Source organism: Lingula anatina, chromosome 6 (assembly GCF_051362555.1).
Source record: "Lingula anatina isolate TDL-2025a chromosome 6, LinAna3.0, whole genome shotgun sequence".
Taxonomy (NCBI): domain Eukaryota; kingdom Metazoa; phylum Brachiopoda; class Lingulata; order Lingulida; family Lingulidae; genus Lingula; species Lingula anatina.
Genome location: NC_141772.1, coordinates 17,249,212 through 17,275,609, shown reverse-complemented (window position 1 = coordinate 17,275,609; position 26,398 = coordinate 17,249,212). Strand labels below are relative to the sequence as shown.

Below are 26,398 nucleotides of genomic sequence, written 5' to 3'. Positions count from 1 at the left end.
CAGTTGCAATTCACACAGTAAGATCATTAAGTCATTTCAGGGATAATATATATTTGATGAGACTAATACTAACTATACCCCTGATAATGATGCGGTATAAATGGTAAACACCCCCATGAAGACAAAAGGCATTAAAGGCCATTGAATCAGACGCCGTGGTGCATATACAATCTCTTTTCATTATTTCCTTTCGTATCGCAAATGCCTTCAATGATTTGCATTTGCCAGTCGAAGCATATAGTCATAAGCAATCTCAGTGGCTAACGATAGACTTAACACCGGATATAATACCAACAAGGAATGTTTTTATTTCCATCCCTCTAATAGGTTATTATGTATAAGACCCCGTTCCCATACCTAGATCGATCTAGCAGGACTGACCCATCTCCGAGGGCTTTCTCGCTAAATTGCATTCAACTTAAGGGACTCTGATGACTGGCACGCCTACTAAAGCTGTTAGGGGGTAATTAACTATCGTTAAGCAACTGCAGTAGGCGTGCCAGACATATAAGACACTAAGGCTGAATGCAATTTAGCAAGAAACCCTCGGAGTTGGGTCGATCTTGCTAGATTGATCTAGACCACCCTTTTGAGAAATGAAAGCATAGCGATAATGCTATTGGAACTAGTATCACTTCATAATACAGGCATGCTATCTGAAAAGATTCGACTAATCTACAGAAGACCAAAGCGGATAGCACATCCTTGGCAATTTTCATCATATCTATCAACAGAAAAATTCTAGATTTCGCGAATCTACGTACTGTTATAGAATGTACTGATCAACACTATACGACATACTGGCCTGTCCCAAAGAAACATAAATCGACACTTATTGAACACATTGCTCCGACGTCATATTTTGAACTCAACCACAACAACAACCAAAAAAAAAAAAAAAAAAAAAAAAAAAAAAAAAAAAAAACCAACCAATCACCCAAGGTGTGTACCCAGACAGTCCCGATTGCGGCAGTGTTTGGTGCTCTTCGCATCTGGGCACACATTATTGTACTGTGTCACGTTCCAGTGTGGTCAAGAAATGGTCATTCGTGCTACTTAAACACCTGTTTTACACGTACTGGACATGTACAGTGCGCATTACCCTCTCTGCTGCGGTCAGGGCTTCTCAAGAGATGCCATTTCGACATCCTCTGAACTATTTAAATCCATCGCAGTTGTTCAACAGGGTTCTACTCAACGGCGTTTACGTGTAAGCAAACATTGACACTTTCTTCCAGTTATGAACGTACATTACACTTATTTTAGACTAATTCTTTGTTATACATGTAACATGTGGCAAAAATAACAATTTAAATATATCTATCTAGCTGGACAATCTTGCTGCAATAAATGTTATATCATTTCAAAGCAAGTAGGTTGCATCTCCTGTAGACAGTTCATTGTCTGAGCTACGACAGTTTTAACAATTAAAATTGCAAGCAGATATTTGCTGTGTACCACAACCGGCGTTCGACCATCTCAATACCCAGCTATCCGTATATCCCTTGGCTCACATAATATAATGTCTAAGGGACGAACACCGGGAGGAGCCTTTATAGCTACGAAAAGAGTACTTGCTCGTCGACTTACAATATATGTATGCAGACATTTTTGCTGATTTGTAGAGAGCAATTTTTCAAGTTGAAATTGTAAGTTCAAACCCACAGTTTGCTTGCAGAGATGCATTATTGCTTGCAACACATCTCAGACGAAACCCTTTGTTTCATACATTCTGGGTATCTTTTACTCTTCTTCCATTATTTTGTACCGTTCATAATTTATGCCGATGAAACAAAGTGTCATAGCAGCGGTAACGCTATACTTACACCCCTGTACTTTCTACAGTGCGTTTGCGCTAGAAAGCATATTCGCTTCTATTCAGTCTCTGGCTGGGATACATGTACCTGGCTATCTTCTCTACATTTATGTTGTTCAGCTCGGGACTTTGCACAGTCGTTAACCACGCCAGAACAGCAGTCTTGTCACACGAGGCCTCTCTAAGTGCTGTGACGTGTGAGAACACGAGATCGGGCTTAAATAACTGCATTTACTTTAACCGCAGTCCGGGCGGGTCACTATTAGGTCCAAGATCGAGCGCGCTGATGATATTAACAAAATACTATATGATACTAATAGCCCACAGTCCGCCGAACTATGAGTCTGTTAAGATGACGGCTACCTTAATTTGCCCTGAAATTCGTACAAGCTCGTGTCGTCAGCCGACTAGTTCACAAAGAGGGACCCATAACGCAATTTTAAAAATCTTAGCTTTACCAATCGAGTTTAGTGTCATTTTCGTTGTAAATTAGACCTTGTTTAAACAGATATATATCGCCTTTGGATTTCCTTCATCAGGTTATAGCAGTAAGTAGTTGCAGTAATGAAAGAAATGCAGACTTTTCTTGGAAACCTTTTGTCCTCTTTATACATGATTAAATGATGATGTATTCTCCTTGTGAACTCTTCAAATCTACAGTAGGAAGGATACGTATGCTTAACTAAAAGTCCAGTGCTGGCCGCTAGCAGATCTATTACTGGGTTCCCATACCTAGACCAATCTAACAGGATCGATCCATCTCCGAGGGGATTCTCGCTTAGATGTCTGGCACGCCTACTGAAGCTGCTTAACAATAATAAATTACCCCCTGGCAGCTTCAGTAGGCGTGACAGACATCTAAGCCACTTAAGTTGATTGCAATTTAGCGAAAATCCCCTCGACAGGGTCTGGGAATGGTCCCTATGACACAAGGATTAGGAATATAAACCAATAGAATAGGACAATTTCACTGTATGATACAGGGAAGAGGGATTTACCTGGTTTTGTCTTGTTTGGTTTATCTTTTAGGGAGAGGAGACAGAAGCTAAGGAGGGAGCACAAGTCTGCCTTTCCCTATCCCCCCTATCTGCCGTTGCACAGAGGTTGATCGTCAATTTTTAATAATGTAGTGCAGAAGGGGATCTAAAAATTGAAAACCTTTATTTCGACCACTTCAGAAACGCCTATGATACAAATAGCAAACTGTCCAATCGAACAGACGGATTTGGCCCGCACGGTCATTACATGTGCGTGACACAGTAACTTCACTATCAAACAACAAGGCCAGCGCTTGTTGACCCTCATTACAATGTGGAGTGTGACCCATGTAACGACGACATCAGTGGCCACGGACACACTGTCATAACAGTGGGACAGCGTCTTGTTGGAGTTGTGTTCCTAGTAGAGGCTTCATTGAACTGTCTTGTCTGATCACTGTGTTAAATGCTGCACCCACAGAGTCCAAAAAGCGCCTACATGTAAACGCAGCTAATAAAACCGGTATTAGAGAGAAAAAGAACAATGCGCCAATGATCATCAACTGGTTGTAGAACGCATTCAGAACAGCGGACTAACTGATCCGCCGATCAAATATGGCGACCTACTAAAAAGCTTGCCGCTTAATTCCCGATCAGACACTGAATAGATTCCCAGCGGGGACGACACAACAAGCATTCAAGTGGGTAGGCCATATTTGAGCCGCGGATCTGTAAGTCCGCTGTTCTAAATGCGCCCATAGACAGTAATCTATTCCCAGTAAACCATATGTCTATTTTATAATGAAACTCATTTTTCAAATGTTGTGTAGGAAGTTTAAGGTCAACCTCGAACACGTTCGTTATGTCTGATCTGTTGCGCGCCCCCTGTGCTCTATATAAAGTATATATACAATGCCAGTTCAGACAAACACTGCAAGCTATGGTCATGCTGTGTCATTTTGGGCAGTGCAGCAAACTAGCGAACGAAGACGGCGTCCCGTTGTACCTGCAGAAAATCATTTTACTCGTCAAGTCGGGGCCCAGTGTTTAGAGCCCCCTTCTTGTGTAATAACATGATGCAACAGATTTAGACTTTATAAACAAACATCGCGATCGACACCATATTTCCATTCCAACAGATGCATCACCTGGTTCAACAAATCTGTTACATAAAATGTCTGTTTCCGCTGTTCTGGAAGAATAAACTTCGAAAGTATATACACTAATCCGACTTCACTGACTCCGATACATAATCTACTGCTCTTTACAAGTCCAGGCGTTTATTTACCGTATATCACTTTCCATACAAATGCAACGGTATTTATACTCTATCACTTTCGTACTGATCACACGATTAACTTATTTTCCTTTCATAATTTTTGCGTAATCTTAGAAACCGTCCATTCTACATGTACTTTGTCAATCAAATATTCAATATACGTCATTAGATAATCTCCTTAAGCACCAGTTTATAACTCCTAAATCTAAATACGTAAATAAATGTTTTTTGTTATTGTTGTTATTTATATTTATTTATTTAATGTATCTATATTTATATATGGAATTTTTCGGCCATTCTGGAATTTCCATATCAAGAAATACATGAGAGTATCATTTTCTATACCTATGCAAAACGCCATGCTAATAGACAGAAGTGCGTAACTTGGTCCTTCCTATATGCTATACGATGCTGCAGGCTTGTATGAACATGATTAAAAGTCATGGAGAATGTCTAACTTTGACTTACAAATGATCGGGACTAGACAAACAACATCCCCTCAATAAAACTCCTAATTGACTCAAACCTATTTACATCTTGGACGTTTCCCACAGAATTCCGAGATATTACCGATTTGAATATGGCGGTAACACTTCCAGTCAAAGAGGAAATCTAAACTACATGCATATGTGTATCTTGGTAACTTAAACATGTCTACCCCATCAGCTAATAAATGTAGATTTGCAGACAGCGAAACTCAGTTTAATGTCATACTTTTGATGATTTCAAAGGCGTATCAACCATCTCCTTTTACTTTAATTAACTAGACAGCAAGACATGGGAAGACAGCTGTTTACAGCAAACCAAAAAAACAGAGTGCACACTGACTCTGTACACAAAGACATTTGATTTGGTCACCTTTGACGTCTTCAGTACTAGTAAACGTCAGTAATAATGAAAACTACGGTGTTTGGCAAACAATATCTTCCATAGAGAATAAAACAAAAGAAGACAGTGAATAAAGCTGAAATCAGTCAGATCTACCAGTAATCACCAGAGGCAGATTCCACTTGACTCTAAAGTCAGTAGCATTACAAGTGTCTCGGTGTGGTTATACAGTGTTCCTTAAACCGTATTGTTTGGTTCATAATGCGACACTTACCAACACCACTTTATCTTTGAGTGTCACTTTTATTTCCGCGTCCAATTTTTCAATTTCACTGATTTTATCTTCTTTATTGGATATCGACCGCCAACAAAACAAGACAGGTTAAGAGAAGCTTTAATTGTGTGGGAATAATGATGCCAGTGTTAGATTAAGATATGTTTTTCTACTGCAAGACAAGGCCTTTGTTTAACGGAAGTTCCACCAACAAGCACGCGGTAGGATTTCACAGCACGGTGACGGTTTACTTATTAGAAAATTTGATCCGACACAACCAGGTTAATAGACATCAGTCGTTGTTTTGCATTATAAAAAAAATCTAGCAAAAAGTCTCTGACACCTGGCAAACTTGATCATCTTAGTTATTTCCTACATGTTTACTGTTTTTGGCCTAATATGATGGAAATATCGAAGAATTCAGTTCCTGTAATAGTACAGGTGCAGTTTAAAAAACTCTATATAATTACAACAACAACACAATAACTAATAGCAAACCACCAATGTACAAAGCAAATGTTCACCCAAGTCTACTCCTGTGACACTTCAACTCCTGATCCAAATTAGATAAAAGGATAAGATATCCGAAATGGGCGGCGGGTCAACGAAAAAAACACGCAAAGGACAGGCCATCTCCTTCACAAAACCGAGCAGGTAAGTATCAAATATCAAAGATCGTGAGAGGAGACAAATTACAATTTCAGAAGTAATTAGTATCTGCTAATTCGATGCTCTCCGTTAATGGAAAGGTTGACCATTGTCCAAGTAGAGGCGCGTTTTCAGGTGACCACTGAAAATCAGGGTGAAAGGGTGTTCTTCTGTTGTGAAATGATTCGGGTTGGTCTGATTTTAAGTGCAAAATGTTCGAAGTCTAGATAAACCAAAATTATATCTTCAAAATTCCCTCGTAAATATGTCGATAAAATTACTGAAAGCCTCGAGAGGAAAAGACCATAACTACTCTCATTGTGACAGTGATAACGGCTATTACACATGAAAATAGACAGTTCTACCAAAATGGAAAAAGCATCAATAAATCCTGTTCCTAGGGCATTGTTGGCAAGTGGAAATGTACCTTGTTAAGTAGTGTTGTTCAAGGGAAACCCTTTAGGTAACGATCGTCATAGGGTTCAATGGGTCGTATTGATTCCACGGTAATGAAACTCTTATTGTCATCAACCAGTATCTCCACAGCATGACTTCCACGTACCGATACTATGCACGTGTGACGGACAGAGGTGACATTTTGAGGATACCATGCATGATTACAATTGACTGAGATTTAAAATATTTGGCTTGTGGAAGTGAACAGGTCCAACGAGATTCTTGGTAAAAAATAAAGAAGCTCTGGGTAATGATAATGGCACGTAGGTATAATCATTTTAAAAGATATATTTCATCAAAACAGTTCCTTTACAATGGGAAATGCACAAGTTCCCTCATGGTCTCAAATCTGCGTCAGGGTGGCTCTTGCCTATATGATTCGAATATTAGTGACTAAGTCTCAAATTATATTGAATTTTCTCTGAAACTTAAATATGCATAGTTCAAAACAGTCAACTCTAGATATAATAAATGCGATTTTTAAAACACCTGAGTCAATTGCAGAATTACTCTCGGCACCATCAGATCCAACATGTCCCAATGGTGCTGATGGCTGTCTCGGCCAATTTGACTGCAGACATCTGTGCGTTAAACTAGGTGCTTTGTTTCTTTACATGGACACTTCCTTAGAGCCAAAATACAGAGAGGGGCCCTGCATTATTTTTAAATTATATTTATATATTTATATAATTTAATTGTGATTCGTTTTTATAAAGTTAAATTCTCCCTTCTTCTACAATCGGGATGTCCTTTACTTACATTACGTTTTAGTTACTGAGCATGAGCTATCAGCTGAGGAAAATGTATTGTGTTTTCATCTTAACGTTCTCCTAATGAACGCCATGATTTACCATTACAGAGTTTTAATCTATTCCTTGCGGTCAATGATGAAGCAGCGTTAGCTTAACGGCGATTCCAAATACTAAAACATTCATCAGTGAAGTACTAGAAAACTGTATGGGAAGGACAGACAGACAAAGAAGGTAGAGAAGATAGGTAGAGAGATTGGGGAAAGATTGCCGTTATACACATGAAGCACACTTTATCCTGCAACATCTGATTCGAAAAGGCAATTCCAATCCAATACACATCTTTAAACACGGCTTTAATGAAATTGGCTATCCTGTTTCATAATACAAATGTCACCTATCCGTTCACATAATACTCGCCTCAATAACAGAATTTGGAAATTTGATACATTTGACGCACAGGAGCCGTTTTATCCTTTTTTATTTCATCCTCGGCTGAAGCTATTATTACTTATGTAATATGAAGGGCATTAGTCCCCTTATTTTGTCATTACTGCCGAAAATTAGCAGCACTCTTAAGCTTGATTGACGTGTTCTTGAAGTGGGAAGCTATCAAAAACGCTGTATAATGTCCTTTCGTATTTAAATACTAGTACGCACGTCTGTGTGTCTCCAGACTGGCCGTGCGTGTGGTAAAATTGCACAAATGTCTAATGTTAAAGCCCGAACTTAAAGGTTTTCTGGTTACACCTGACATAAACGATGTGAAGGACTCGTATTTAAAGCAAAGGCAGAGAAGAGAACATTTGAACAGTACAGAAACAATAGAGTGCGACGTTTAACCGACAACAAGCCTTTACTATTTCATCAGGAATGCAGAGGACTCCTAGCTTTCACAAATAACAAAAACTATAAGCTTGCAGCAATTAAACACAAATGCGTGAGAACACACATGCACATTCGAGCGCACGTTTGCACTGTCAGACGAACTAATATACAGGGCATCATGCACGGACTGAAAATGTTTTTCTTCGCTCCGACCAGCATGTCTGCATGCACACGAATCATTAAAAAAACTGTCTTTGCAGCAAAGGCCTCAACCGTTTTCCATCTTACAGCCATTTATTGACTAGAGTTTCCCTTCTAGAGATGTCTAGATGTCGTACTCAACTCGAGCGAGAAACCTATCTTTATACATGAAGCTATACTTCACCCCTTTGCAGCAAGAAACTGCCAAAACGCATGCCCCCGGCGGTCCAGTGCTGAATTGTGTTAATTAGATAAAGTGGATTTTGACTAAGGCATGAGCCGGACATCCCCACAGACAGGTACTTTTATCCCCGGTAAAAACAGAACATTATTACTTTATTACCTAGTTGCAATAAAAGCTCATGCCAACTCCTATCATATACTCTCCAGACACTGCCTGCTATCTTTACTACGTAGAGCTCACATTTAGTGTCTGCACTTCCAAGATTGCCCAATGTACATCACGCTAATTACCTTCCCCTTCGCCACTGATAAACTGTTCTAGCTGCGTGTGTAATGACATTTACGTGAGTAAGTTTTTTTTCCTTATGCTTTTTTTTTTTGCTACTCTCCCTGAGTCTGCATGAACATACTTAAGCATCCCCCCCCCCGTTACGCGCGCGCGCGGAAATACGTGGAAATACGCGGAAATACGTGAGTAAGTTTTTTTCCTTATGCTTTTTTTTGCTACTCTCCCTGAGTCTGCATGAACATACTTGAGCATCCTCCCCCCCCCCGTTACGCGCGCGCGCGCGCACACACACACACACACACACACACACACACACTTTCTTGAAGTTTGCAGCCAATGACTATGAAAACAGTCACGCTCACGCCTAACGTTTATCCGGGGGAGGAGGAGGCAACGACAGTTACAGCAACATTTGCCTTCTGAATAGGCCTGAACAGACCCAAATAGCCTGTCATGCATGCTCACAAATGTGCGCATATCCATACAGAAGGAGTCAAGTATTGGAAATAGTACGTACATCAGTACAGCCAGACAAGCTGGCTCATGATAATAATTACACCGCCAGCTCTCTATTAGGTACCGCATACTCCACTGTTCTTTTGAATGTGATGCGCTTTCATAAGGACATCACAGAATGTAATAAGACTAATCTGCATAAAATACACGCAACGTTAAACAAGATTATCTCAAACTTCGTATGACAAATGTCAGACTGGCACGTTAATCCAAGGTTTAACTTTCAGCAGGATTCTTGGTAAAATTGCTTCTGATCAAATTAAGATCTGCACGCTGGCAGTTGGAAATGTATGGCGTGAATTTAAGCAACTCTACCCGGATTACCAAGTCCATGCTTTTTAGTGTGTGTGTGTGTGTGTGTGTGAGAGAGAGAGAGAGAGAGAGAGAGAGAGAGAGAGCAACTACCGCATTCTTGAACCAATAAATAATTCCAAGATCTTTTAGGCTATTTTATGTCAAATTTTCAATATAATTTTGATTGTATATTAATCTGGATATATTCAGGTTATGTTAATGAAATCCTCATCTAATTTGTCAAATCCTTTGCATAGCATTGATCACTATACAGGTGTTTATGTCGCACTGCGTGTACTATAAACTGGTTTATTAATCAAGCAATTAAGGGAGATCTCTCCGCAACCAATGCTACATACCTAAATGACATACACGCCTACAGTTACGAGTACAGGTACTCTATGAGTGTGGGGAATCAGCATCTAAGCCGTCGTAAAAGACGCGATCTCTACTCTTAATTACCCAGGGTCAGTTAGAAATGATACGTGCTTAAAAGCTGATGTGTATCCTGGAGCAAATAGAACCACTTTTTCTACATAAATAAGGTGCTTACGGTACAAGACTAGTTCTTACAGTACTATTAAATAAAAAATGTAAAATATAAGCAATTTGCTTACCGGATCCAAAAAAGTTTTATATGCTTCTTTTCCAAATAAGAAAATATCACTACTTTAAATAAACGCCCCATCCGTGTCACATAATAATACCGCCTGCATTAGTGAATACGAGGATAAGCCTATAATAGAATTATTATATCATACAAAACTGACCGGTAGCCTCTAAGGCTAGTTCTAAACACATATGGGGGCTAAAAGCTACCCTCTACCAGGGCCGCAGTTATTATGTGGATATTTTCGATGAGTACAGAGAATAACCGTAAATTTCACCAGAGACATATCTGTGAATATCTAGTGAAAAATCAATCTGTGGCCCTGGTAGAGAGTAGCTAAAAGCCAACGTACTTGACTCGATAGTGCACAATTGCTTTGGTTTCTACTTACAGGTACATGAATGATACGCTAACATGAGAAGTTGGATTTCGACGACAAAATTTAAGCTCACTGTCTATGTTCACATGAGAAAACCTGCAGCGTGCATCCATTTATGTATTGCCTCATTGGTCAATAAAAAGTCAGTGCTCGCTTTCCTTGTTAACCTTACAAAAATATGTCCTCTGCCAAGTGAATCAAACCAACTCAAATATATTGTCAATTGATAAGTGGTCCAGTCGTTTGCATTCTTCAGAATATTTGATTAAGATATCAAAGCATATTTGTACAGACGACCATCCAACATTTCTGTCTTGTAAGAGCTCGCCCGCACGCTTCCATCGGCTGTCGTAACACTGACACTTTCCGAAGACTACGCTTATGTATAAGGTTCAATTTGGAGCTGCGCAATTGGTTTGAACTTTGCAGTGGGCTAGACTAAGCAATCTGAATGCGTGAAAAGTTGGGTTGAATTTCAGTTTCAATTTGATGGTATTACTAAATACTATCAAATTAGATTTTTAGTTCTATCCATTAAAATGATTTGTAAATAAGCAGTGTAAGTTCAGAGTCCGTCTACCACGCCTAAATGGTCACGCTGCACCTAAATCATGTCTTTTTCTTTCCTTTGGAAATTGGGTTTGCTAAATTAGGTCAAAATATACACCAAGTCAGTGAGGTTTCCTGTGGCCAAATATGACAGGAGTTATTTTGACATGTAAATCAAAATTAAACCATTGCTTGCCTGTTTATTTGTGCCAGTTTATAAATAAGGCATACTTGGTCCAATAGTATTGATGATTGCCCTGTAATATGACTATAACTTATAAAATAACATGTCAGTGTGATCTATCCAACCTCACTCCGTGTGATCAAGGAGTTATAACAGAATATAACTCCTTGGTGTGATAAACGGCTTCAAAAGATTGCAAGCAATATAATTTAACAAGTTCTTCGATTTTATTTAAGTGCAATTTCTCTGCATGAGGAAATGCAATATCGAAAACTGAACATACAGAAGGATTCTTAGCTAAAAATTTGTTCAAGATAATTTCACTGATGCAGACATCCTCTCCCTAATCTAACATGAATTGATGGCTCATCACAGTCATTTTCACTTGAAAATCTGGCGTGCCACTAGTATGATTTTCGAGGACAAGAGCACAACATCTGACAGTCGTGAAAAATGCACGATGTTGGTGCTGTGTGTACACACACTGGTCTGCAGTGTGTAGTAGATATTTATGTAAACACGTGTGATAATATAACAGAAACACTATGAAATATTCAACTCGCTGTCAACAATAAAGATCACAGATACATTTGATGTTTACCAAGACGTGAAAGGCCTGCCTGCATTGAACTACATACATTTGCAAACACAGAATATATATATCCCTATAATATCTATAAACTCCTTGATATGTCAGTTAGCCTTAGTATCACCATCGTGCTAGCAGCTATTGAGACAAACATAGATTTGCTGACTGAACAAAGGTATCCCAGGGCGTGTCTGTGTGGGGTGGGGGGGTGGGGGGCTATGTCATATCATACTATTTTAAACTTTGAGCACTAGACCAATGCCATTCTAATCTTCGGCAATGTTACGGTACACCAGCACCTGTATTGCCAATTAGGGAATTATGTAAAAAAATCTACTAACGTCAAAATCGTTTTCCTTACATGATACATAAATCATTGCAAATTACAAATCATTGCACATAATAAATGTCATTAGATCTGGCAGGTGTCAAGTTATTAGCACAGCTTGGGAAGAGAGGAGGTAGTCAGGTGGAGAAACACGAGCCCACCTTCTGAACCGATCACTTTGGCTTGTTTTAGTTATATGTGGCAGCAAAATAAAAATACACTTCTTTGTTAAATGTGAAATATTACCACTCTGTTAGTTCAAATCCAAGACTGGTTCCATTTAAAGACTGGACAAATATTAAATTTAACAGAATCTGGCATGATTTTAGAAATCCAAACTCATTTGCTATAATGCTATTTTAATAGAATTATTAAAATTCTTCTTAGTATATACAGCATTTTCTTTTATTGTAGTAGCAACGTTTATAAAATAGAATATACAGAACTGTTAGTCTTTGCATGCATGCCAGTAATAGTAGTTGTGCTAATATCATAAAGCTTCCATGTATTTGACTTTCTGAGACTCCACCTATTTGTTTGATCTTCAGGAAAGCTTGTTTTGTCCTTTGCGAATATATGTGTATGTGTTTAAGTGTGTATGTGAGTCGTGTGATAATTACTGTATGCTGTGGTCTACATGTTTAGTTTTGAGTAGTTTCTGCATTGTTCGAGATAATAACTATGCTATATAGCCTATACTGTAGCCTAATGCAGGCGCGGTTCCAGGATTATTTTAAGGGGGGGGGGGGTCCGGTACCATTGGTTTAATTTTTTTTTCAGAAATCGAGGGGATTCAGGACCCCCCTGATCCCTCCCCCAAATCCGCCACTGCTAATGAGAATACAGTTGTTGTATTCTGAGAATAGATTAAAGAACATGGACTTTCAAAATTTCTCTTGTACAGTATTTATCTATCACAAGCAATATTAATGCAATGTAGCGAGTGGTGAAATACTTCCTATAGATGCGTGTAACTACATTAAATCACTATTATTATTATTGTATAAAGGTGCAGGTGTATAGTACACCTCGCTGGTTGACTATTTTGCCCGAATACTTAGAAATGACACTAAAAAGACAAGTGGGGAATATGCCCTGTTCCTAAAACCTCCTAGATCAAACAAATAACTTAAGATTGCCCGGAATTGTTTTTCATGCTTAACCAACTTAGACCTACCTTGTTCAGCACGTATGCACTTTGAATGGGTCATCTTCTTCCTACAAACTTCCTTTTTAACACGCTTTTGTGCCCATCGAAGAAGCATCAAATTCTGTTTTATCAGTACTTCGTGCATGAAACTTTTTCAATCATAAAAATCCGTTTCATAAAAACGTTCAAAACAGTTTTTAAAACCTGTCAAATCACCAAATCAAACTTGTCCACATCATTCAGCCTGTCTAGAAACACCAGCTGGTATATAAACGTAACACGCTCTTCATACTAATAATATTTTTCTCCGTCAGATAACGAGTTTGCACCTAATATTCACCCTCTTGCATTGTCCTCCGAGCCCGGTTACTTCACTCTACACACATATCATTACCTGTTATCAGTAGGCTCAAAAAGCAACACACTTACCGCTCTATAAAACATCAATTCGGCCCCTCAAACCTTTGTCTGTGGTAAACTGTGTACAAAGTTTAAAATAATACCTCCTTGAGTGTGTTGTGGCTATGAGGTTGGGGATCACGCTTCTGTATTATACTTACACAATGTTAGGTATTAATCTGAAGGACAGAAGCGACAACAATACTATAGGTTTATCGAGCGGCGTTTACACTGGTTTAATAAACCCTAACCGCCGAGAGCGTGTCTGTTGTAAGCACCAGTTTCGGACTAATCTCGCACTAAATCTGGACTGATCTAGGCTTATCCTGTTTTATAAAGTTTTGCTGGTAGCGAAAAACATCTATCTTATGATAAAAATAATATATCATAATATACCATCTTGTTAATGTCTCACCCAATCATTTACTTACAAATTGGACAAATCGAAAAGTTACACAATGTGAGCTCTTTATTGCGTATCAAAGTACATATGTATTGGAGTTTTTTCAAGCCTTTCCTTTACTTATTAACTCATACGACGCCGCGCCAGGATCGCATCAAATCTGCACCATTTCACTCAGTCTAGATCTTGGTTCCAGATGCAGCGAGCATTCCACAACACCACAGACATTGACCCGCTGGTCACTAGGCATCGACCCTAGTCAGCACAGTGGACGGCTTAGTGGACACTGGCTACGCACCTGCAGCCACAACTTGGGCTTCTTTGATGTAAACTATGTGCATGCCTGATTAACGCGCACCTCTGTTGAAGAATGGTGTAGATTACATAGATTAGATGCTTGGTTTGAGAGCACACAGAAGCTGTTTTCTACCAAATATTCTCTGATATCTGTCTCTATTCTTTTTTACAAAAGAGTATTCTATCGAAAAATGGTTTATTTTAATAACAAAATCTTGATTCACTTTAGTTTAGGGTAAGTCCTTAGCTGTATCTTTCGCTTTATAAAATAGGTGCATTTATTAGGATTCCCCATAGGGGAATACTATTGTTTTTGGTAGTATTATTATTCTTTCCGCGCGTTTTTTTTCGCAAAAAATCTGAAATAATTATCATAGGTAGCCTATGGTCAGAATATGCCACAGAACCAGTTTCAGTGACCTTGACCTACTTTTCAAGGTCACAGGGGCTTTTAAAGGCAAAAATTGTAAAATTTGAAATTGCCATTAGGCCTAAAGTATAAGCCATATGGCTAAGAGCCTTATGGCCAGTGATACTGAGCCAAATCCACAGATAATGACCTACTTTTATGCAAGTAGGTCAAGGTCAAGGTCGCTAATGGGCAAACGGGCTCAAAAAAGGTTTGTTTCCGAGATCTCAAGAACCGGATAGCCCAGAGCCCCAATCATAGTGGCAAATGATGCCCTATATATATATCTAAGGTTAACCGTACTTTGGTAGCGACTGCTTAATTACTTTTTTTAATATAGATTTTTAAATATTTATGACATTGCAGAAATCTTGAGTTTGGCAATTTCTCCATGAAACACTGGTTTTTGGTCATAGCATGCTATAGTAAACTACCCCAAACATATACCCAAAACCCCCAAATCAAATGTCAAATTTGACCTTGACCCTCATTTTCAAGGTCATTTGGCTATTTCATGGAGAATTATTGACGTGGGCTAAAAGTGATGTTTTGTTGACCCCCCCCCCCCCCCCCCCCAATTCGCACATGCTCTTTCAGAATATGGGATCAAATTTAACCCGTGACCTTCACATGACCTTGTAAGAGCATTTCCACGCCTATTTTGCAGGGGAATCCTCCGCCACTGGCTTTAGCCAGTTGCAGTCTAGTTTAAGATTACTACTGATTTATCATGCTTTACAGTAGACTAAAATGTTGCCCGGCTGTGCTAATTCAATCCAAAATCTCTTCACGAACTTTTTTTTCAAATTTTGACCAGTTCTCTACTGCACTTAAAAATAATTTACTGCTACCAAGTTCTCTCACTATTCCTTTACCTTCTAGACCAAGACCAATGGAGTTTACCAGTGTTATGACCAAAAAACAAAATGATTTTAGAAACTGATGTTTGAGCAAAACTATTTAGTCTTGTAGACATCACCAGTCGTACTAACATATGATCTGAAACTGTAAACCAGATGACCAAATTGAAATAACTTTTGTTATTTGTTGATAGCTTTATACACTTATCTCTAGAATTATATTTAAAAGGAAAATAATATTTCAAAGAGTGTCAATAACGATGACAGCAAACATAAGATAAAAGTGGGATTTTATATTTGATAAGCTGTTATTCAATTAAAAAAAGACTACAACTCCCTTTTAGAGTTATTTCAAGTGACCGCATAATAAGTCCTAAAACTTATTCAATTTTTGTGAAACATGAGCACTTTTGCAGCTCTCGCCCTGCTAGTACAGAAATACAAAATAAAAATGATAGAAAACAAAGAAACTGCCATACATTTATCAGATTATTGATTTAGATGGAAAATGAATCACGCATTGACATTTGTTTCAGTGTGCCATATCACGATTTGAGCTGTAAATTAAACGGAATTGATGGTATACATCTGATGGACGCACCTGCCAGGAACATGGGCGTTTTCTTCAGGTCGTTCATGTGATGAAACGTAGTTTTTCTATCCAGTCACTTTTACTCGTTTTGCACTATGTTCATCAAATTGAGAACTTTGAGAGAGAGAGAGAGAGAGAGAGAGAGAGAGAGAGAGAGATCATCTTTCTGTTGCACATGCTTCGCACAAGAAAAAATTTTTAAAAAAACCGTTCCCTTAGTTTAAACATTGACAGAAATGTACCACTGCATCTTTAATACAAACTAAGTGAACTTACCTTAACTTTATAGCGGCGAGTTACACACAAAAACAAGACGAACCAACATTGTTGTACCAGACTGCAGGTTGCAGAAATCTGCAAAATCTGAAGACGTTCTAAGACGTTAAGGCTTACGTCATCGTCAATTTTTGTCTAATAGACCATAAATCTGACCCTTAGCCCTATCACACCCGAGAAGGAAAAGTCAAAGATCAAATTTACCTCTTTGGAAACCGCATTGTTGAAAGGCGTTAACCTTTTCCAAAGTTCGCAAAATATCCAATTGAGCAAACGAGCATCTATTATTGACCACATAAAATATCAAGTTCATAACACAAACACTGCGAAGTAGCTCTAGGCATAAACAAAAGTGACAAAATATCGTGTAAGAACGTCAACTGGAAGTGAACTCTATCAGATTGACATAAAGAGACCGTGTTATTGATATACCCGCATGCCGTTCTAAACACGCAGGCGAAAAATGCCTGCTTTGAGGTGGAAGACATATTTAAACCCCCGTTGCAGTAATTTCTGTTCATATTGATCGCCCTTATATTTGGGTCCTGTCGTGGCGGTTGGTTGCGTTAAAAGTTAAAAATGTATACTACGTTTCGCAGTACTCTTTTTAAAATCCAGATATAGTATAAAAGAATTGTATTTCAATAGCTCTTCACTTGTATCACTTGTAACCTTATGACCGTGCTCTTTTGATCATGTCAACTGAAGAATGTACGCAGACACCAAGTAGTAGAACCTGATGAAATGATGGCAGAGAGAAATACGGCTGAACAAGAGAAAAAATAAAAGGAATGAGAGAACTTAAAGGGATAGCAACTGTTCATTTTGACCAAAAAAATGATTTTCTTAAACTCTTAAGGGATTATTACGGAAGGTAAACATCTATGGAGGTCACGTGGTCCCACGGCAAGTACAGATTTCAGAATAACTGCAATGACCGCCGTTTTGGTTTTAAAATAGAATTTGTCATATTTCTATTTGTTATTCACAATTGAACATGGATCTCGTACAAAGAGTTGTTATCCCTTCAATAAATTGTATCGAACCAAACTGTTCACCGCTTTTCTCCCTCCCTCTCTCTCTCTCTCTCTCTCTCTCTCTGCTGTCTTGAAGGAGAAGTGCACGCAGTAAAGGTAAATATCGGTTGCTTAGCACTTTATTGCCAGCTCTCACATTATACAATGGTTTCCGGAATTTTGCTGAAAGACTTTGTTTCTGAATAGCTATCTAAGTCATGAATAACAAACATGGTTTGCCTGTTCTCTGTCCCACGTGACCCAAGGTCGGCTTTGAACTTGAGGATTGCGGGTATGTGAACTGATCGGGGATGGGGCTATCCTTGGCATGGCGACGGGGTTCATGAGAATGGACCTTTTCTTATATGGAAGCCTCCAATTTTTATATTAAAAAATGACTTCACGTTTCGTTCGTTTTGTTGTTTCAAGTATCATGTGATAAATATCCAAAGTTGCGCGCAACATTTCGATCTTGTGTTTACAGAAAACACAGGTTGTTGTTTCTGGGACCATATGAAAGAAGGCGTCTTTGTTTGTCAACACTGCAGATGTGGACATCACTTCCATCTTACATCACAACTTCACATTCCTTTCCACTCGAAAATAAAGTCAGGGGATATTAATTTATAAGCTTTTGGGAAGGAAATGAAACTCCTTTGATACTTGTTTGTTTGATTCTGCGCTACATTGGAGACTGTGTTACTAAACACAAAGCCCGAACGTTTTTACAGCAAAAGATGGGAACCGAAAAGTTTACCATAGCGCACAATAAATTAATATGCTCCACTATAAATTCTTATTTTAATAATGGCCCAAATATAGCCTAGTGTCCTTGCGCGTCCGCGTGGAAAATATCACAATATATTTAGCAATATATCCAACCTGTAATAGTATTAGGGGCTGCCCTTTTTGAGATTGTTTTATAAGGTAACCAAAATACCCCCTCGAGGGATTAATTCTTACGCAATCGCAACAACTGCCCTATGGCTCGCGGGTAAACCCACGAACAGAATCACGTTCTACATAGGCCTACTCCTATTCTTGTTTACATATTATCATTAGTAAAACCACAGCAACAGTAGGTCCTAACCATTTTAGCCCCCCCCCCCATCACCCCCACCCCCACCAACTTCAAACAAGCCAATCCATGTCGCGTATTTGGCCCATTTTGAGGATTGTTTTCTTTGTTTCCAAGTGTTATTCTGATTGATAGACAATAAATGAATTGATTTGGAGAACTAAAGAGTGGCCTCCCTGTATATCACCTTGTCAAAACAAGCACTCAATGACCTCGTGGTCGTCAACTAGCAATCAGCTTCCCTGGGAGGGTCCAAATTATGTATTTATTATCGTTTTACATTTGCATGGTTATAAACCAGTGAGACACTAAAAGATCGGTCAATCACAGTCAACATACGGTATAACTGTTCCCCCAGAATTGATGAGAAGTTTCGATGTGAAGATGTTCGTATTGCTTAATGACAATAGACATGTAGACTAAAAGGCATAGAAACTAAACATGCCTAAACCTTCAAGGTTAGTCTTCTAAAATTATGTAAGACATTTGCGCCTTTATGATGAACATGTCCTCTACAAACCACGTTATTACAAACAGTTGGAAACTGGCTTGAACACAATAGAACTTATGACGAAAACACCCCTCTATATGATAAGCCAAGACCAATCAATGTTTTCTTCACATTTAATGGTTAAAAAACACGAGGTGTCTCGAAAGTACCCAATTTGTCTGATCACCAGAGGTTTAAGAGGTCAATTTGAACCCTTAGGCATTGTCAGTGACAGAGTGTAAGGGGATTTAATCAGCAGGTATATTCATCCAGCCGGACAAATGTAGTGTTGTCCACTCAGTAGCATACAAAGACCATTAGCCCGCTTGACCATGCATGGGAATGTAAGTGCCAAGATGAGTGGAGGGAACGAAAGATGCTGTGTCATTAGTGACCCCGTGAACTCGTAGGCTACCATATTTTAACTTGAGGCACTTAATGAGTGGCATTTTATCGGTAAAATGTTTAAAACACTCAAGGAGAGAATAAACAAAAATTGCACTGAATAGTATTGAAAGTTCGTGTGGGTACAAAGAAGGAACCTTAGATGAAGTAGAATCAGTTAGAAATCATCTAACAGCGTAAGACTAGTGGCGGTAAATTGTGCGCTCTGGACGAACAGTATACGGTACGCCGCCATTCCTGCTCAGATGTCCAAGATGTTAGAGCATCCGCATGAAGTGCTTTCTTTCACATATTGTACCAGTATAATCGCGTGAGCATAAGTCAACTCACTTCATCATTCAAAATTATAATAGATAATTTTACTGTTTAAAAAGTGATTTGCGACTTAAATACATGTTTTCGTTATCAGATCTGTAGTTGTGTATTAGCGTCTTGTACGTTCCTCTTCTGTTCTGTAATGCTACTCTCTCCTCCTTCTTCAGCGAAAAACAGATAAATATTTATCGCCCTTAAATCATCAAAAATTTTGATTTGTTACCCGAATTCTAACAAACAACTACTGTGTTGGCATGTGTCCTTAGCCCCATACACCATCTAGCCTCTATACCCTTAAAAATTTTCCACCCTCTTCGTTTATGTTTAGAAAACAATTTTAGATCAAGAGAACTTTTGTAATGTGCAGTCTTTTCTCGAATAACCCATTTGTACTCGTCACTTAAGGACTTGCTCACACTTGGACAATAATATTTATTTCATAAAAGAATGATGGTCTGAGAACGCGAAGCACCAAAACATCCCTCTTTGCTCTGATGTTTACCTTTACATACCGTGTAACGATTGATTTCAAAAGGTGATAACCTCTCAACAAAACATATTTGTGCATTCATCAACACAAATAAATGTGTAAAAGACTGAGACCTCACACTGCGCATTCTACGCATACAGTTTCGTTATCGTTTACGACAACATTTTTTTTTACTTGAAACCATTTTCAAGGATAGTACGCATATGTTGTCAAAATATCTTAAGATCCTCAAAACAAGAAGATTAAGTTCAAGTACATCTATTATATTATATCTATAGATTACTTATAAAACGATAAAATGACTTACATAGTTTTTTCATTTTTGGCGCGTCATATTACATACACAGTTCACGAGTCCACCGCTTGGTCACAAAAATATACACGTTATTTCATGCACACAACTGTATTTTCAAGAGGGAACTATAAAAACTTACATATAACTTAATACCATAGAGATCTGCGTATCTGTGCTTTCGACTTTAGGAATCCATTTACGAACAACCGCTCGTCACATGTCCTGTCCGTAGCTCCGCGTCTGCCTTTATTTCAAATATGTAAAATATACATATCCAAAATATATATTTAAGAACAGTCGGATCTTTCGTATCGGTGTTCACGTTTCGGTCATGTTAAAATGCAAAGTCAATCTTGCTCTATTTTGATTATATTGTAATGTCAGATTTGCAGCAAACACCGGCGTTGCAGCAGTTACATGCAGTGATCGACATTGCTGCCTACCATAGTACTGTTAGGATGCCCTGTTAGAATTTTCCCAACAAGTCCTTGGGTGTTTAGATATTAAATGTGTTTGGTCACTGATGTAAAGTATGAAAATTAACGTTCTGATAGGTCTAAGTACGCTCTCTAGCTCGAAATACCATTTTCCGTTCTCCAGTAAACGATATGAGTTTCAGCAAAGCGAGCCCTAACACATAGCTGCCGCCCGCGCTTTCTCGTGTTGTTACCAAAGCTGCAGCTAGTGTGCACTGGTCCTACTTAACGTTATCCGGTCGTGACATTTTGGACCCAAGAATGTTGAAAGCACTAACTTTTAAATCAAAAATATTCATTATTCCACATTGCACGCAAAGAATGAATGCAGGAGAGAATTTGAAATGTTTAAACAAAAATTAAAGTTAGTCAATGTCAGTTCTGATAACCACAAAAACAGTTATAGATACAGGCTTTTTATTTCGGAAATGAAGAGACAGTTATATTACCTATAATGGTGTACCAATGGATATTCTATTGAAAGAAAAATTGCTAGTTTTCCCTGTTTGAATGAAAAATTGAAAGGATTTCTTCACAATGTCAATTTTGTGGATTGAAACATGTCAGACAGGGCATGCAATCAAAATACAATTGATCAATTTCTTTATCTTTTAACTCAATTTTATATTTTTATTCATTTATTCATCTATCCATATGCATGTCCATGTATTTTTGTCAAATTTAAAATTCATCTGTTTGCAATAAACTTACACCGCATTCAATTACCCATATTTCTTGTATCTATTTATTTATCTATTTATTTAATTTTATTTTATCTATTTCTTTGTGTGTGTGTGTGTGTGTTTGTCTATGTTAAACTTAACATTAAGAAGCTGTCTGGTGGAAGGCCTGCCATACCTACACGTATCTGAGAAAGAAAGATCAGCGATGGACTTAGCGCGAGTCATATCCCCACAGACGGTCTAATGGCTTCTCTCAAAGGAGCTGCAGCTAGCTCGTGGTCAATGCACGAGACCACATTGACCACGAGACCAGGAGACGATCAATTAGAAAACAAAGTTGGGATCTATTTAGTACACAAAATCTGACCCTTCCCACAGATATCTGACAAAGAGGGTTAATTATCCAAGTTCACGTTGAATTGAACCAGAGGAATCTGTTACTTAATCGCAACAGATAATCTAGCTTTCATCAAAGATGGCGTTTATAACAAGCAAAGATTTGGTTGCTGGAGTGGACTATTAACGTTTAATGTATAGACCAGTATCAATCAAGCCAACCCTATGTTTGCTGATCAAACACTTTGGAACGAGATGGATGAAAGCATTTTTAGATGCTGTGGACGGAGGCAGCTATATAATAGCATTATTCGGAGGGTAATTACCAACAAGAGAGCAAATAGACATCTCGACTAAACTACTGTAACCAATATAACAGAAACGATCAAGTATCAAGTGACAATGTTCAAATTGCCTTACGAGTGCATCTCGATAGTGATACAGAGATGGTCAGTGCAATTAACATCTTAATTGACCTGGACACCGGAAAGATCATTGAAACTTCAAAGAAACACTAACATTGAAAATAAAATGAGCTTTACTGTTCCATTAAGACGAAGAGTCCAAATATTAGGTATAAAAAGGTTGCACATGCAGTAATACTGGATATGCTCAAGAAATTATGTATCGTTCTTCTTTTTTTAATCAATCGCCTAGCTTACAAGTAAACGAAAGTTATCCAGTATTTTCGATTAATTGTGTGATAAGCACAAACAGAAAATGATGGAAACTATCATATTTTCCCAGGCAGTTTCCAATTTTTTTAGACGTAATTTTATGAATTATCACCTTGTCACGTAAAACAAAGAGCTTATCAAAGCTCTACTATACGTAGAATAAATGTACAAATATGATATATTATGCTATAAAACAACTCAAACGTTTTGACTGTTGTCTGAGTCAGACACCTTCATTTATTTACACTTTGAATAGTTATTACGGTTATAGGTAGTATTAGGAGTTTTTAATGATTCTTTAACCAGGAATCAGCACTAAGGTCGACCACAACACGTAATTACGATAAATGGATTTTTGAAACCAACTGTTACCACAATAGATATCAAATATATTGAACCCTACCCAAAATGATATATGTGTACGTGCCAACAGTTGTCAAATATTTGATCAATCACCAGTCTTGAATGGTTGTTAACAAAAATAAATAATAGTTTTTGTCCTTTGTGCGTAAAGTGTTGTGACACGTGACACAAGGTCAGCACGATTTTTTTCTGGTCTGTCAATTTTGTTTAATCAACTGGCATTAAAGAGTATTTCTGCACTGGCCCGAGGATAAGCTGTAAGGATAAGCTGCACGCAGTGCTGGCGGGAGATTAAGAACATGCAAGATTGGGCTTAGAGTTCGGGCAGCTTTAAGAGCAACTTTCGCTCTAGAATATGACTAAAAATTTAACTACCAAAGATCTTTTGAAACAATGACGATTCTACTGTATGCGATAAGAAACTGTTTGTAATATGTAACTCATGCAGCTCATGAAATAAGAAACAGCAAGTGTCACTTACCCAAAAACGTCTCACTCCTGTCTTCATGCTGCGTGTGGTTTCTAGGGCCGCCATGATATTTGCTGCGAATTTGGTGTTGAGGGTAATGAGGGTAATGAAAATCATTATTTTCTCCTGGATTTCTTTTAACTTTACAGGAAGAAACCCCGCCAGGAAGGTACTGGGGGTCATACACATCTTCCATGGGAGGCAGCCCATCACATGGGATGGCAAAAGCAGTATTTCTCACGGCAGCATTATCTTTATTCTGTCTTGTCTTTTTATTGCTTGTGGATTTTCCGATAATTTTATTCTTAGATTTCTTTGACTCGTGTTTCTGTTTGGGTAGGCGGGGGTGGTATTCAGGTTCGTCAAAGTCTGACAGGTCTTCAGTGACATTTTGGTGGATCAGCTGTTCAAAGCGCCGCTGGTCAGGCACGTAGTGCCGGTCAACGAACTGACTGGTGGCGTGTGCACCCCGGGTGCGGTCAGCCCCCGCCGAGTACCCCGTCATGGAACTAATGTCATCGAAATCCGACAAATTTGCGCTGTTTTTGTGGGCTGATGTCACACCTAGCAGACAGTCGTCTCCTGACAATGACGACGATGACGTGCGTCCTTGAATGGTTTTGGTGAGGTCAATCTGTTTGGATGTCGGTCTCACGCTGACCACGTCTCTTCCCCGTTCGTCCAGGAGGGGTATCTGCTTCTGATACTTATGGTGGTGGTGAGGGTGATGATGATGATGCCCGTGGTTTTGGATGTCATTAATGATGTGAAAGCATTCTTCGCCTATATCGTCTATCTGCAGATCTTGATGCATTCTGCCTCTATACTACTTAACAACGGTTAAGAAGTCCACAGTACGAAAGGTGCGAGTCAAGGCGTTTGTTAATTTATCCAGCGAACTGGATTTTCATTATGTTGCTTGATCAAAAATTCCAGGTTGATATCTGACTGTTGGTCATATATTTCATTAATCCTTGGTCAGATGTGCTAAATATACATACATCTACTATATATGTATGCAACACGAGTACATTCATGCTTACTGTCGCTGTGTTCTTGAAATATCATCGGAAGGGGGTCCATCTTCCATCAGAACAAGTGTTAAGAATATATCTGGTAAAAAAAAACATATAAAATTTGTCTCTTCATAATTATTGCCATTTGAACTCAGGGCGTAGCCATAGGGCGCAGATTGTGACTCCGTTCTCTACTTTCCCCCTGTAGCTGTGTTACCCTCCATGGAATTTCAAAGACGAATTATTTGTTCCAAAGAATCCCTGGTGCACCACGAGAATAATATAGAAATGATTAGTTCTTTAAATAACCCCAAAGGCGTGAAATCTTCCACACAATACAGCCTTGGCATCACTTCATCGCTTTTATAACGCCCAGGTAGTGTGCATTCTTTTGGTACCTGGAGCAGAGAGTCGTACATTAATTAACAACGAATATCCAGTTCAAACAATCTGTCCTAAAAGCGATCGATTCATTTTTCGATTGCCGTGCATCTTCGTTACATATGACCTATTTCCACGTAAAACTTTCGTTCCCTGTTAAGTTCGAGACTTACTTTCTTAAGCAGCATTCATTATAACGATGAATGAACTGAATGGAGAAACTAATGGAGCGTATATGATGAATATAGTAAATATGTATATGTACTAAACTTTCCGAACACTTGTTAAATTTCTGGTACTCAGTCTCTAATCTTGTTTGCCCGGATTTCATTTTCGAGGGTGGGCAAATTACGCAAGGAGTTACTCCAACTTCATGACATTGTTACTGTTGTGTACCAGTCTATTCCAATAAGACATATTGCTAATTCCAACGCGAGTTGTAATCCTTGTTATGTAATGATAAGTCGGATTTTGGAAATACAAATACGTGAAATACGGGTAAAGACAACAGCTCTTATTCACCTGTCAGACTACAGAGTGTATAGTTTCCTATAGTTTCAGAGTAAACCAATGCATGTTAAGTAATGTAATTTCGCTTTCACTGGTACATATTTGAGTTTCGTGACAGCGACTTCAGCAAATAATCCTCCCCTCTGGCTGTTCTTACCTGAGTATTATGAGCGATTTTTGCAAGTTTTACGCCAGTAAGAGAAACCGATGTAAAGACATTAACAAATTTGCCGAACAGTTCCGTAGTATTGGCAGTTTTATTGATAAAAGACTTTTAAATTTTGTCTATAAGCCACGTTGCTTGTGCCCAAGTGGGAACATTTCCCGTGCCATGATGCCGTCTTAATACATGTATATACACATGTTGTGACCCATCTCTATTAGTGACACTGCTGTGAAATATTTTTACTAGGTATACAATGTACTTCTGCAGAAGATTTAACCACCCATATACAGATTTTGTGTGATGTTAAGTGTTAATTGAAATCATCAATTAATACCGTTGTGGTATGGGCATTAATTATTCACGTGTTCACTACAGGCAACACGTAACACACGGCTCATCTATGCTGCAGCGATTCTATGTACAGGGACATGGGTTTCCCCCAAATCTTCTTATTTTCTGACACTGAAGTTAAAAGACTAAAGGAGCTGGAACAAGGTTCAACCTCACCTGGCTTTCTGGTTTTTGTAGTGGTAAAAGCCTTTCATATTTTCTCACCGTGGTCTCCGTGGCCGCTCATCGTTTTCACCTTTCCTGCAGGTGCTACATTTATAATAAAGTATTTATTTGATTTCCTTGCACTGGGTTTGCATGAAATGCCCCGTTCTATGGACTAACACACCCGTGTAAGAATCGCACAGCCCGGTGCTTTCACATAAGTAAAGGCCTTAACCTTCCGTAACTTAATCGCAAAACTGCCTTTTATTTTCATTCACAAAGGGACAATGTCGCTGAATGACGGCTTCGATTAATACATAAGAGTTTACTCGCGTCTTTAATCAAATATATAAACCTAATGATCGCTAAGTGTA

The 26,398-nt window shown here is 38.6% G+C and overlaps 1 protein-coding gene across 4 annotated transcripts in view; it reads right to left on the bottom strand.

The window, feature by feature from the left end:
* The window catches only part of LOC106182065 (uncharacterized), a 99,405-nt gene extending 73,200 nt beyond the window's left edge, over window positions 1-26,205 (bottom strand). Inside the window, exons 1-2 of one of the 4 annotated variants that reach the window (XM_087014453.1) lie at window positions 26,037-26,205; window positions 23,469-24,870 (exon numbers count right to left, since the gene is read on the bottom strand). In XM_087014453.1, the coding sequence (XP_086870579.1) occupies window positions 23,469-24,270 (802 nt within the window). In that variant the 5' untranslated portion in view covers window positions 24,271-24,870; window positions 26,037-26,205. Of the gene's footprint in view, window positions 1-13,154; window positions 13,430-16,567; window positions 16,692-23,468; window positions 24,979-26,036 lie in introns of those variants that run through there. The other 3 variants (XM_087014455.1, XM_087014457.1, XM_087014456.1) reach the window with 3 other exon arrangements.
* Window positions 26,206-26,398: the final 193 nt, after the last annotated feature.